This window comes from Sturnira hondurensis, unplaced genomic scaffold (genome assembly GCF_014824575.4).
Source record: "Sturnira hondurensis isolate 20B ecotype Veracruz unplaced genomic scaffold, ASM1482457v3 Scaffold0004257, whole genome shotgun sequence".
Lineage (NCBI taxonomy): Eukaryota > Metazoa > Chordata > Mammalia > Chiroptera > Phyllostomidae > Sturnira > Sturnira hondurensis.
This window is the reverse complement of record NW_028076888.1, coordinates 4,229,450-4,242,323: the sequence shown is the minus strand read 5'-3', so window position 1 is coordinate 4,242,323 and position 12,874 is coordinate 4,229,450. Positions and strand designations below refer to the sequence as shown.

At 56.5% G+C, this 12,874-nt stretch overlaps 1 protein-coding gene across 1 annotated transcript in view; it reads left to right on the top strand.

Moving 5' to 3' along the window:
* TNFRSF1B (TNF receptor superfamily member 1B) overlaps window positions 1-10,009 on the top strand; it is a 33,881-nt gene extending 23,872 nt beyond the window's left edge. Inside the window, exons 9-10 of the mRNA XM_037045202.1 lie at window positions 3,607-3,814; window positions 8,126-10,009. Coding sequence (XP_036901097.1) covers window positions 3,607-3,814; window positions 8,126-8,406 — 489 coding nt within the window. The 3' untranslated portion in view covers window positions 8,407-10,009. The remainder of the gene's footprint in view (window positions 1-3,606; window positions 3,815-8,125) is intronic.
* Window positions 10,010-12,874: the final 2,865 nt, after the last annotated feature.

Sequence of the window (12,874 nt, the reverse complement as noted above, 5' to 3'; positions counted from 1 at the left end):
GTTTCCCCCCCGGACTCAGTGCGGTGAGGATGTCTCAGCTGTGGCCCCACAGCCTCCGCTTCCCTTTTCCCTTTCCTGAGCTTCGTGTTCACTCAGTGTAAGCAACTCAGTTACTCTTTTTTTTAACCTCCCCTAGGACATGCTGATTGGTTTTACATGCTCATTGATTTTAGAGAGAGGGGAAGGGAGGGAGAGAGGTGGGGGGGGGTGGAACAGCGATTGGTTCTTGTATGTACCTCCGTCTGGGGATTGAACCCGCAACCCAGGCACGCACCCTGACTGAGAATCAAACAAGTGACTTTTCGGTTTACGGGAGCATGCCCCAACCCACTGGGCCACACCAGCCAGGCTCCGCACTTGTGTCGAGGCACTGACCGCATCCTCACACAGCCCCGTGGGTACACAGTCCAATTACCCCTATTTTATGGAGGAGGGAACAGACTCAGGGAGGTTCTGTTACCCGTATGAGGTCAGCCTACTCGGTAAATGCCAGGGCCCAGGGTTGAAATTTGTCTGAACCTGCAGGTTTGGGCAGCCCAGACATTCTAGGCTGCCCCAAGCACTTTCAGCCCCCTGCAGGGCCCACCCTCAGAGGCTGGTCACCGCCCCAGGTGCCTTTCAGTCCCCAGGGCCCCACCCTCTCTCCCACCCCTGTGCTTAGCCTGTGTCCTCTCTGTTCCTCAGCTGGCTGGCAGTGACTGCTCTTGCTGCAAAAGTAAATGCAAATCTTGGTGGAAAAGTGGCTTCCCTTTTTTTAGGAAAAGTCAGCATGTTCACGTGTGAGCTCATGCGCAGTCACCCCCACAGACACATTCCTGCACAGGCTCATGTTTAACAATGAGAGGGAGCATTTATGAGGTGCTGAACACATGCTGGGCGCAGTTCTGAGCATTGTTTATTCTCACAGCCACGCTATGACACCCCTGGTAAGATTATTGCTGCAGTTTCATAATGCAGGAAACTTGGGTTCAGAGAAGGGAAGTAACTTTCCCAAGGTCACACAGCCAAGGCAAGTGGCCTGGGACACAAACCTAGGAGTGCCTCTCGTCACCACCCTCAGCACACACATAAACTGTACCTCTCCCAGACGTGCACACGCGTACCCTCAGAGACGATGTGTGCGCTTCACATACCCTCACCCCTGTGCGTGCAGGCGTGTGGGCCTCATGGACACACACCTGCACGGGTGGACAGGCATGGACCCTCTGTCTGGAGGACCTGGCTGCTGGGTCTGCCAGGTCTCTGCGTCTGCACGTGGCAGTACTGGGCCCTGAGGGGCTGGGAAGTGAGAAGGGGCTGGCTCGCTGGGATCCTGTTTTTCACATGAACCCCTCAACACCCCAGCCCCTCCCTGGGGTCCCAGCCTAAGGAACAGGACTCAGGATTTATCTGCCCTATTCAGAGCCTGTCTAAACTTTGCAACTTGTGAGAGAGGGAGGGCCGTGGCCTTTGGGGGTTCTGTTCCCTGAAGCCCTGGCCACAGCAGAGGAGTGTGAAAACCCCCTTCTCTGGGGGTTGTGAGGAATGGCATTTGGATGCTCCTCCTCTTCCTCCCTCCCTGCCAATTCAGAGCAGGGCTGGGAGTGGGGTCTGGTGGCCAAGGTCAGACCACCTGGGCAAGTGCAGCATGAGCTAGAAATCTGGAAATGCCCTGCATCCCCTCAAAGCTGGGGAAGGGGTGGGGTGGGGACCAGGGAGGCAGGACACAGCTGCAAGTCAGTGGCTCTGGTCCTGCCCCTCCCACGGACCAGCTGTGTGATGCCCAGCAGGAGGTGACCCCTCTCCAGGCCTCCATGGCCTCACAGGGCCATGGGAAGGCTCCTTCCAGCTTGAGCAAGAGCCCTCAGGATGTGGAGGGCTTCTGAGGGCTTGGGTGCTGAGAGGCCACAGCCCAGGTGGGCGGGCCTGGGGGCCGGGCTGCGGTGATTGGCTGGCCCAGGGAGGGATCAGATACTCTGCCTCTGCTCAGAGCACAGCTGGAATTGAGGGGTTGGGGTCTCAGCCTTCCGGGGGGAGGGGGTCTAACATGCCTGTGCCCCCCACAGCAACCTCTCACCCTCTGATCCTCATCTCCCCTACCCTGCTGAGGTGTTGTCTCACTAGCCCTTCTCCCCTCAGTTCTTGTTTTACCCTTTCATCTTGGGCAGTGGGTGAGAGTGTGGCCCGTACCATCTTCTTTCCTCCCGGGACCCTGCAATCACCCAGAACCCCAAGGCAAGGGCTTGTGTGCCCTTCTGGCTAATGTGGACAGGCAACAGCCTTGGAGTGGGATTTCTAGGTGCTCCCCAGTGTGCTGTCTGCACACGGGCACCTATTTTGGGCATCCAGAGAGGAAATACCATGCCAGGAAAGGCCTTGTGGGCCATAGCCCAGCTCTACCATGTCCTAACTGTGTGACCATAGGCAAGTAACTCAACCCCTCTGGGCCTCCATTTCCACACCTGCAAAGCGAGGGTAGCACTGGGCTGTGGGAAGGGTCACTGTGGATAGTGTCTTGGAGGGACGTCAGCACAGCGCTGGGCGTTGGATGACACACAGATGTTGGCTAAGGTTGTGTTGTTGTTGTTTTATTCATGTTCCACGAGAAGAAGACATTAGGGGAAGTCACAGAGCAGCCTGGGGGTGGACTCTGGAAAGGGCCCAAGTAAAAGGGCTGCCTGCTCTGGATTACTGATGCCACATGGGGGCAGCAAGCTTTTCCTGTCCAGGGCAGGTGGGCAGCGCTGTCAGCTTTCGGGCCCCAGTCTCTGTCACAGCCACTCACACCCACCACAGGTGCTGCGGGAACAAGAGGGAGGGAGGGGCTGCAGTCCGGTACAACTGTACTTATGGACACTAACATTTGAACCTCACGAAATTTCACGTGTTATAAAATATTAGTCTTTAATGTTTTTTCAACCATTTGAAAACGTAAAAAGCATTCTTAGCTCGCAGCCTGTACAGAAACGGTGGCCGCCCAGCACGGGCCTGTGGCGGCAGTTTGCATGGCCCTGACTTAACCAGCCCTCGTGTGGGGCTCACTGCGTGCCGGGCATTGTTTGAGCACTTTGCAGATACTCAGCCATTTGATCTTCACAGTAACCCGAGGAGGCGGGTTTCTGTTCTCTGTTTAGGGATGAAAAATGGAGGCACAGAGAGGCTAAGTAACCTGTCCTAGGTCACACAGCTAGGGAGTCATGGAGTCACGACTTGCACCCACGTGTCTGGCTCCAGGGTCCATGCTCTTGGCTGCTAGGCTGAGCCACGTCATCCTGTGCTGGGGGGTGACCTCAGGCGAGTCACACTTCTTCTCTGGGCCTCTGTTTCCTAACACAAAATGAGGATGAAAGTCCTGCCCCACCTCAAACACTATTAGGTGAACAGGGCCACCTGGCACCCTGCCCAAAGAGGACTCCCACTCCCGTAGGGCGGCTGGTGGCTAATCCCGGAAACCACAGAGAACCGCATGTCCCGATTGCACTGTGTGTGGAAAGAACGTGCACTATGGGCAGAAGCGTCATGTAAACTGTGAACTGCTGTGGCATGGGGTGCAGATGGTGGTGAGAAGGAGGGAGGCGGGGAGCTGGCTGGTGGCCTGATCTCTGCCCCTCCCCCCTCCCCATCCAGCCTCACCTGCCTGCTGAGAAGGCCCAGGGTGCCCCAGGCTCCGAGCAGCAACACCTGCTGACCACGGCACCGAGCTCCAGCAACAGCTCCCTGGAGAGCTCGGCCAGTGCGGCGGACAGGAGGGCAACCTCCGGCAACCAGCCACAGGCACCGAGCAGGGACCAGGCCAGCGGGTCTGGGGAGGCCCGCACCAGCTCCCGGAGCTCAGGTAAGAGGCAGGAACCCATCTGGCTTCACTCCCCATCCCTTCATGTTTCTTCCTGGTTTCGGTCTGAGCCGTCTCCTCTTGGGCCTCCCCTGAGGACCAGGCCCGAGCTCCTGGTGCAAGAGCGTTTGGTGCGCCCTCCAGCCGCACCTCCCTACTACCCTCGGGTGCAGGGCCGAGCCACAAGGTTCGGACCCTGTCCTCTGACCCCCCAGTTCCCTCCACCTTTGCCCACGTGGGTTCTTTCATCAGGAACACCCTTCCTTCCGGACCGCCCCCGCTTGCCCTTCAGGTCAGATGTCCAGGCAGGGAGTTTTCTTGTGTTATACGTCTAATATGTAATAATATTACGTATTAATGCCACAGTATTATGTAACTGTTATATAATATCTTTGTTTTATAATTATGGGATCTATTAATATCGATTATATTTTATAGACAAGGAAACTGAGGCCCAGAGAGGTAAAACAGCTTATTCCAGGACACACAGCTAGTAAAGGAGCCAGGCCTCACCCCGGGCTCTGGGACAGAAAGCTCAGTGGATCAGCGGGGCCTCCAGGGCTCCACTGGCTGTGGCTTGTCACCCGGGGCCTTTGGACCTGAGGCCCCAGGGTTGGTGTGGAGTCTGGAGAAGCCCCTGCCCCCCTTTAGCATCTGCATTTTGCCCTGAATTCGGAGAGGTGTCGCCCTGGTGGGTGTCTCCAGTGCTAATGCTGGAGGGCGTCCCTGCAGGAGTCCCCTGGGAAGCCTGGAGCTGCCTTGAAGTGGGTTTGGTAGTAAGAGGTCAAGTCTGCTGGCCCGTGTCTCCCCCACTCACCCAAAGAATGACGGTGGACTTGGGTCATTTCTAGATGCCCTCCCGGCTGCTCTGGTGCCGTGAGAATCCGAGCCTCAGCTTCCTCATCTAGAGAGGAGCCCCGGCACCTCCTTAGCAGCGCTGCCACAGTCTGTCCTCCCTGTCACCGGACTCGGGGTCCTTCCTCCCTGGGCTGCCCACATGAACCAGGCGGCTGCTGTGCTTCTCCACCACAGCCCGCCCTCCACGTGTGGTGTCCTGTGGTTCCCTGTGGTGTCCTGAGAACGGCCCAAGGGGGCTTGGGTCAGTGCCTGGAATACAGCAGGCGGCCCTCAACGTTGGTTGAATGAATGAATGAATGAATGAGTGAGCTGCAAATGTAACTCTTGGTCTTTGTCCACTGGTTGTATTCGCCTTTCTGATCCTTAGTGATACCTGTTACATGGCCGTCCTGATGTGGCCTCCTCCTTGCCCCACCCTGTGGGGCCCCCTGACCGTGTCTGCCCACCCCTTCCACCTCCTGCCCCTTCTCTATTCCTCCCCTTCCTGCCTGTCTGGCCTCTGCTGTCCCCTTTTCTCCCTCCCACCCCAACACCTCTTGCCACCGTGGGAACCGGTAAACCTTGTTGCGGTCCCCCGTCCGCCCCCGCAATGTCTCATTTGCAGTGTGCAAAGGCCATGGTGATTTTGGGTGACATTTGGGTGCTGTGGGGACACAGGGTGGAAATTTCCTCTGACCTGTGATTTCAGCGCCGCCCCCCGCCCTCCCCGCCTGTTCCACATTGTCCTGAGAGCCGCTTCCCAACTCCAACCTCCCAACTCCAACCTCGTCTTGAATCCTCCGGCGCAGGGGCAGCTGGGCTGGGGAGGGGGCTGGAAAGTAGCCAGCCAGGCCCCGCCCTCTCCGCACTCTGTGGGCACCGCAAGGTCAGGGCACTCAGCAGGGCCCCCTGGCGGCAGCAGCTGTCACTTTCCAGGGCCTTTGGTGGGTCAGAACCCTTCCATCTCCTGGCTTTCGCATCCTTCATCCCTCACCCGCTAGTTAGGAAACTCAGCTGCCTGCAGGGGGTGGGCGGGGCGGAAGGAGGGGAGTCGGGGGCTGGGCGGTGAACCTTCGCCCTAAAGCCCTTCCCGCCAGCTGCATTCAGGTGTGCGGGTCCTCCGCTATATACATCAGGCTCTCAGAGGAAGCCATAGCCCAGATGTTTAAAATGTGAATTCCTGAACTTTAAATGTTGGTGGCCAATCACTTAAACACATGAGCGCCCACAAGAACAAAACACACCTGTGAGCTGGTTTTTATTTATTCATCACACGTCTGTTACAGACGGGAGGGACACAGCAGGGAATAGTTCCTGTCCTCTTGAGTTGGGAGCCTGGTGAGGAGACACACGAATGAGCGCTCCAAGAAATGGACCGGGAGTGGGAGGAGCTAGTGCCAGGAGAGCAAAGCAGAGGGAGGGAGGGAGGGGCGGAAGGAGTGAGTCATGGGATGGGCGGTCTTTTAAAGAGGACAGTCAGGGAGGCTTTTTGGAGGAGGGGGCCTCTGAGCTGAGGCCTGGGTGAAAGGAAGGAATGAGCCATGGAAATCGGGAAGAGCTTTCTAGGCCGAGGGAACAGCACAAGCAAAGGCCCTGAGGCACGGAGGGCTCAAGGAGCTGCAGGGAGGTGAAGGAACACATTGGGGCTCAGAGCAGCAGGAGATGGGATGGGAGGAGGTGGGCGCCAGGTTCCTCGGGGCTTTGTGGGCGGTGCTGAGGACTTTGGTCTGTTGAACAACCAAGGAAGTCACCTGCCAAGTTCGAAAGGGCTGCTCTGGCTGCTGGTGGAGAATGGATGGCAGAGGGGTGAGGTAGAGGCCAGAAGACATGGGGGGCTCTTCACACTGGTCCAGGTCTCAGTGGATGCAGGTTTGCATGGGCGATAGGTAGCAGGAGGTAGTGAACTTGAAGTGTCTTTTGAAGGTGGACCAGGCAGGCATTGCCGATGGATCGGAGGGGGGGTGTGGGAGGAAGATCGGTTCGAGGCCTTGGGCCTGAGCAGCTGGGTGAGTGTTGGCTGTGTGAATGGAGACGAGGAGGAGCAGGGTGGGTGGGAGGAGGGGCTGGGATCAGGGTCAGGTGCAGCCCACGTGGTTGGCTCGGTGGGGCCAGTGTTCCGCCTGGCATCTCTGAGAGTGTCACCCCACCTCCAGGAGCCATGCAGGCTCTGAAGACGTGGCAGTGGACAGGACTGTCATCGCTGCCTGTGAGGTGACAGACAGGGTCATTATACCCATTTCACAGCTGAGAAAACGGAAGTCCCATGGGTTAAGTGACTTGGCTAAGTTCATGGGGGCAGAGCTGGGATTCGAACCCAGTATTGTCAGGCTGCAAAGCTGACGACCTCCTGGCCTCAGAGATGAGGACAGACTGCTACCCCTCCCCGTTCTGGAACCCCAGATTTATGACGTCTTAGAGGCATCTAAGACGCCTGGAGGGAAAAGACTGGCTGCGAATGAAGACAACTTACCCTCCACGGAGGAGCAATTGTGAGAAGTCGCTTTCTGAGGGAGCACACGGCGTAGTGTGGTCTTTGTCAGCTTCCACCAAGGAGGGGTGTGGCCCGCGCCAGAAAGTGCAGAGGGGGGTGCATGCTGCTCATCAGATACTTGCAGAGTAGATCTGGGGTCCAGCTGTGGCTTTCCGAGCAGGCGAACAAGGAGACGGAGGGCTGTGTCTTTGGTTTTGACGGGGCGTATGAGCCGCGTATCAGAGGGTGCCGAAGAGAGGTGTGTTCTAAGACGAAGTCAAGGAAACAGCTAGGTCGGGTCACTCGAAGGAGATAATATTGCTCGCTCTGCTCCCTGGTGTCTCCGTCCAGAAGTGAGTCATGAAGTGAGGCGTTGTTGGGAAGCAAGGCAGTTTGTTCTTGAGCTGTTCTTTGTGGGGAGTATAGTTCTTGAACGTTATTCACATTGCTTTGACGACCACTGTGTCACTACCAGATAACGATAAACACCGTGAGATCATTCTAATTTTAAAAGGGGGGAGCAATTCAAAGCCTCGGATGTTGGTTCTTTGGCGTACAGAGAGTGGGCCATTGACAGGGCTCTTGGCTTGTCCCAGTTGGTGTGGCCAGTGCCGCGGATGAGGCCAGGACTGGAAGGTGACTCATCTCAATTGCTTGACCTATATTCTGTAATGTACACTTGCCGTCCGTGCTTACTTTTTTGATTCTTTGTGGGAAGTGTGCTTCTTCTTGGAGCACCTTCCCTTGCTTTCTGTAATTGGCTCCTCCCATCTGTGGGGTGAGTTGAGCTGGGGATTTTTAGTTAGAGATGAGGAAATAGGCACATGAACTTTAAACAACTTGCCCAAGGTTAACATCAGAGCTGGGCTGGAAGCGGGGCCTCCTGGCCCCTGGCTCAGTGTTTCTCCCGCCCCCGTGCCTTAACCTGGCTCTTGGGCAGGAGACGGGCTGTGATGACGTCCTCGCTCCCCACTCCCCACCTGACCGTCCTCTCTCATCTTTTGCAGAATCTTCCTCTGGCAGCCACGGGACCCAGGTCAATGTCACCTGCATCGTCAACGTTTGCAGCAGCTCTGACCATAGCTCTCAGTGCTCCTCTCAGGCCAACTCCACAACAGGGAACCCGGACTCCAGCCCCTCCAGCTCCCCGGAGGACGAGCAGGTCCCCTTCTCCAAGGAGGAATGCCTTTTTCAGTCCCATCCAGGGGCCCCAGAGACCCTGCGGCAGAGCTCAGAGGAGAAGCCCCTGAACTTTGGCGTGCCGGATGCCGGGATGAAGCCTAGTTAACCGGGCTGGCATGTGCCGAGTCACCGCCCAAGTGGGCCGACCTCTGAGCCTTCTTGGCCCCCACCCCTCAGCACTCCGGCTCTTTCTAGGCCAAATTCCTTTAGTGGCCTCCACAGCCTTGGCCTTTCTCTCACCTGCCTGTCAGAGGGAGAGTCGTGGAGAACCTCTCCTTTGCACAAGGCTAGCTGGAGACGCTGGGCAGCCCGGGCGGGCCTCTGCCTCTCTGCACTGCCCTATCTCTGGTTTTGTGAACTTGGCTTCTGAAGCCCTCATTTTATTCCTGGTCTGCAGGCTCTGGCTCCCTGGGAGACCCCAGCATTCTGCCCTCCAGAGGGGCCTGAGGGGGCAGAGGAGTGCCGTGTGTCATCCATGGAGAAGGGGCAGCGTGTAGCCTGAATGCTGAGACTACAGGGTGGTCCCAGAAGGGGAGGGGCTGTCACCAGATGATGGGGTGGGGATCCCCTGGGTTAGCTAAGGACCCTGGGGCATCACCACCTCCCAAACTCTTTTCCCACCAGTCCCACCTCTCATGCCTGGCGTGAAAATCAGACACCCAGAATGCCCAGGTGGTCAGCCTGGGTGCGTGCCCTGCCCTGGGCAGATTGAGCAAACCTCTAACAGGAAGTCTTCCTATTTTAATACGTGGCAGTTAAAAAAAAAAAGTAACCACCATGCAGACAAAGAAGCCAACAACACAACAAAGCCAAAACCTCAGGGTTTGCCTTCTCTGCCTTTGACCTTCACCCCTGTGCCCACAGTGCCCGCCCTGCCCACTCCCTCGCTGTCTGGTGTGGGGCTCCTAGGCCACACTTTCTATCAGGGAACTTCAGACCTAGAGATGGCCGAGGCCCCCCAGCCATCTCTCTCCTCCTACCTCAGCCTGGACCTTCCCACCTGTGACTCCCGAGGGGGTGCTCCTGTTCCCCCCCAACCTCCTCCTGCTGTTCCTGGAGGCCCAGGCCCCAGGAGAGCTTCAGGGCCACTTTGGTACTGTGCCTGTCACGATCCCCAGTGGACGTGAGACGCTGCGAGCCAGTCTGTGTCTGTGTGTCTGTGTGTCTGTCGTGTGCTGTGGGTCTGTGTAGCCTATGTTGTCGGGCTGAATGGCCTTCCTGAAGCAGCTGAAGCTAAGTTTTGCCAAAGAGTTCTTACCTATTAAAGAGTCAGCCTGCTAAACACACTGTCCACACCCTGCAGAGGGTGGGAGGTCAAGTGTGACCTCACCAGATTCTGGAGAGAAGGGCACTGGGGCTCCTTGAGAAGCCATTTGGGTTCACGGTACTTGGACCCCTTGCTGAAAAATTCCACTGGACTTGAACTTTGCCGCCGAACTTTTAGAGGGTAGGGGAGACCAGCCATGGTCTCTGCCCACGTTGGACTCTGTTTGGCCATGGAGCAGGGCTGCCCCCTGGTGGACAATGCCGGGAGGCTCTCAGGCCTCTCACTAGGACTCCAGTAGGGCCTGGAAGCCATGGATGGAATGAAAGGAGACCCTTTCTGGATGTAGCCTCAGCCAACCGGCTGTGTCGACCCCAAGACCATGGGGTTTTGCACTGCCTACTGGAAAGCGTTCCTGCTTCTGAATAAACCTTCCCTTTGTCTCCCGTGTTAAGCTGGCTCTCCTGCTTCTTCTGCTGGTTCCTCCTCACCTCTGCCCCGTGCCTCTTCTCCACCTGCTGGTCCCATTCAGCCTTGTGGCTTTGAGTGCCACAGATATGTCCTGCCAGCCCACGGTGTCTGAAGGGACAAGTGTTTACTGCGCTTCCCGTTCATGTCAGGCACTACTCTGGGTGCCGGGTGCAGCGGCTCCGAAACCAAGGGGGTGGGAAGAGACCACGAGCCGATGCACAGCAAATGGCGATGAGGAAAATGAGGCTGACGTGGAGGACCTTCTGGATCAGGCCGTCAGGGAAGGGGCTGGAGGGGTGAGAGGGAGCAGAGAGGCCTGCAGAGCGGAGGGAGGAGCTGAATACCTCCCCCGCCCCACCCAGGGCCTGGCGGGCGCAGTGAGAGGGCCGGGGTGGGAGTGGGGGAACAGCAGCTAAGGTGGGCAGTGGGAAAGGGGACTCCCCAGCACGTCAGAACCCGTGGAGAGACGTGGCCAGATCTGTCTTTTGGAAAGCCGTCTCCAGGTGCTGGGAGGGGTGGGTTGGGAGCCGGGCTGTGGGGACAGGGATGCTGATCGCATTCTTGACTCTCCTGGCCTCTCCTTCCCGGGAGGCGGGGTGGTCCCTCCTGAAGTCCCCCTGCTCTGGCTAGATGGGGGCTGGTGAGGGATGCAGGGAGGGGAAGCAGACAGACCACCAATGTGCACACTGCTCTAGTCCCTCAGCCCTCCCAGCTCTGTGCCCAGGAGGCTGCCCCTGCCAAACCACGTGCCCATTTCTGCTCTCTGCTCCCAGCAGGGTTTGCCCTCAGGAAGGCGCCAGCAGGAGACGGGGGTGGGAGCAGAGAGAGGCCTAGCTGTATTTTCTCCTCGCTACCCTGCTTCCAGTGGCTTCTACCTGTAACCATCCCCTGCCTTTCTCTGCTTCCCCCACGCTCTCTTCTGCCCCAACCACCCCTGGTCCAGTTTCCCCTTCTACACACAAGGGTGAAAACAGGTGATTCTGTGCGAGGAGGTGGAAAGGAAAACTCTTCCTGTGTCTCCTCTCCATCTTCTGGTTCTGACCCTTCTGATCGCCAAATATGGGCTCCCTGTCCCACCCCACCCGCCACCGCCACATACACTGAGCAATTCAGTTCCTATGCTGTCTACCTGGAGACAGTGTGTCAGATCCCACGGGTGAATGGCTCAATCCCACAAGACCGTCCTCACTTCAGATGCCAATCACAAGTCCAGGCTGCACCTGTGCTTCTGACCTATCATCTGTAAACCAGAGGTTCCGAACGCCCTGCTTCTTGGCTTTGATTAATTTGCTAGAGCAGTTCCCAGAACTCAGGAAAGCAGTTTACCCACTACATCACCAGCTTTTTACAAAGGATACAGTTCAGACTCAAGGACAGCCAGATGGAAGAGATACATAGGGCAAGGTTTCTGTGGGAAGGGGCTGGAGGGTCCATGTTCGTGACCCCAGTAGTATTGTGATTTTATTGCGCTTCTCTCTATGTTCATAACCTGGGAGCTCTTGAAACTCCACCCTTTTGGGGTTTTTTGAGGCTTCATTACATAGGCATGATTGATGAAGTGATTGGCCACTGGCCATTGGTTCAAACTCTAGCCCCTAACCCTACCCTAGAGGTGAGGGGGTGGTTGGCTGAGAGTTTCAACACTCTAATCGCATGGTTGGTTTCCGTGGCAACCAGTCCCCATCCTTAGGGGCTTCCAAACATCAGGCATTATGGGTTGCGATACTAACAGATTGATTATTGATACGAATAAGAGACACTGGTTTCACCTCAATGGCTCTGGAGCTATTTCAGAATATGAGGATGCAGAACAAGAATAAGGATGAAGGATGGTCCCAGTGCTTGCTCTCCTTTTAAAAAAATGTTGATTTGAGAGAGAGAGAATTTGTTTTTCCACTTATGGACGCACTCATTGGTTGCTTCTTGTACATGCCCTGGTTGGGGATCAAACCCGCAACCTGCAACCTTAGCCTATCAAGACGATGCTCTAACCAACTTAGCTACCCGGCCAGGGCTCGGTGCTCTTACCACTTAGACACCTCCAGGGCGTTTCAGGAGCCGGGAGCGAGGAACAGGGAAAGAAGACCACACATGTATTTGGTATGACAGGCATACCTCTGAGATGTTGCAGGTTTGGTTCCAGACTGCCACTGTAAAGCCAGTCATCATCTTTTTGCTGGTGGAGGAGCTGGATTTCAATGTATAAAAAAAATGCAACACCCAGAAGCACAATAGGAAGCATGCAATAGAACGAGGTGTGCTTGTATAAATTGCAAAACTCAGGGGGTCTATGTTGAAACAACTGAAGGCAGCCCCTTGTCTGTTGGGGTGACCAGTAAATATGGGCCCAGTGCAGCCTCTCCTGCCTTTTTCTTTTCTTTAACCACCCAGGAGCAAGTGGGCTCTCTCAGGCAGGGCCAGCGTGGGTGGGGAGGGAGCCACTTCTTGATTTCTCTCTGCCCAGTTTTCGTCCATCCAGCGTCATTACCGAGCACAGCCATGGGTGGACGAGTGAGGTAGTCAGGAGTCTGGGCCCTCACCCCACCTGCCCAGGGGCCAGTCCTGGCTCTGCCACTTCCTGTCTGTGTGGCCTCAGGCAAGTTCGTGAACCTCTGTGTGCCTCATTCTCCTTATCTGTAAGACAAGGTTAAAATAGTACCTCCCTCAGAGCAAGGGATTACAGAAGTTGCTATCTGTACAATGCTTGGAACCCATGCCTGGCACAGTGCTCGATAAATATTAGCTGCTTTTTTTTTTCTTTGCACATGTGGATGTGGGGTTTGCGACAGAGGCTGGGACAGACCAGGTCCCTGCTGAAGCCGACACACTAGGAGGGGCT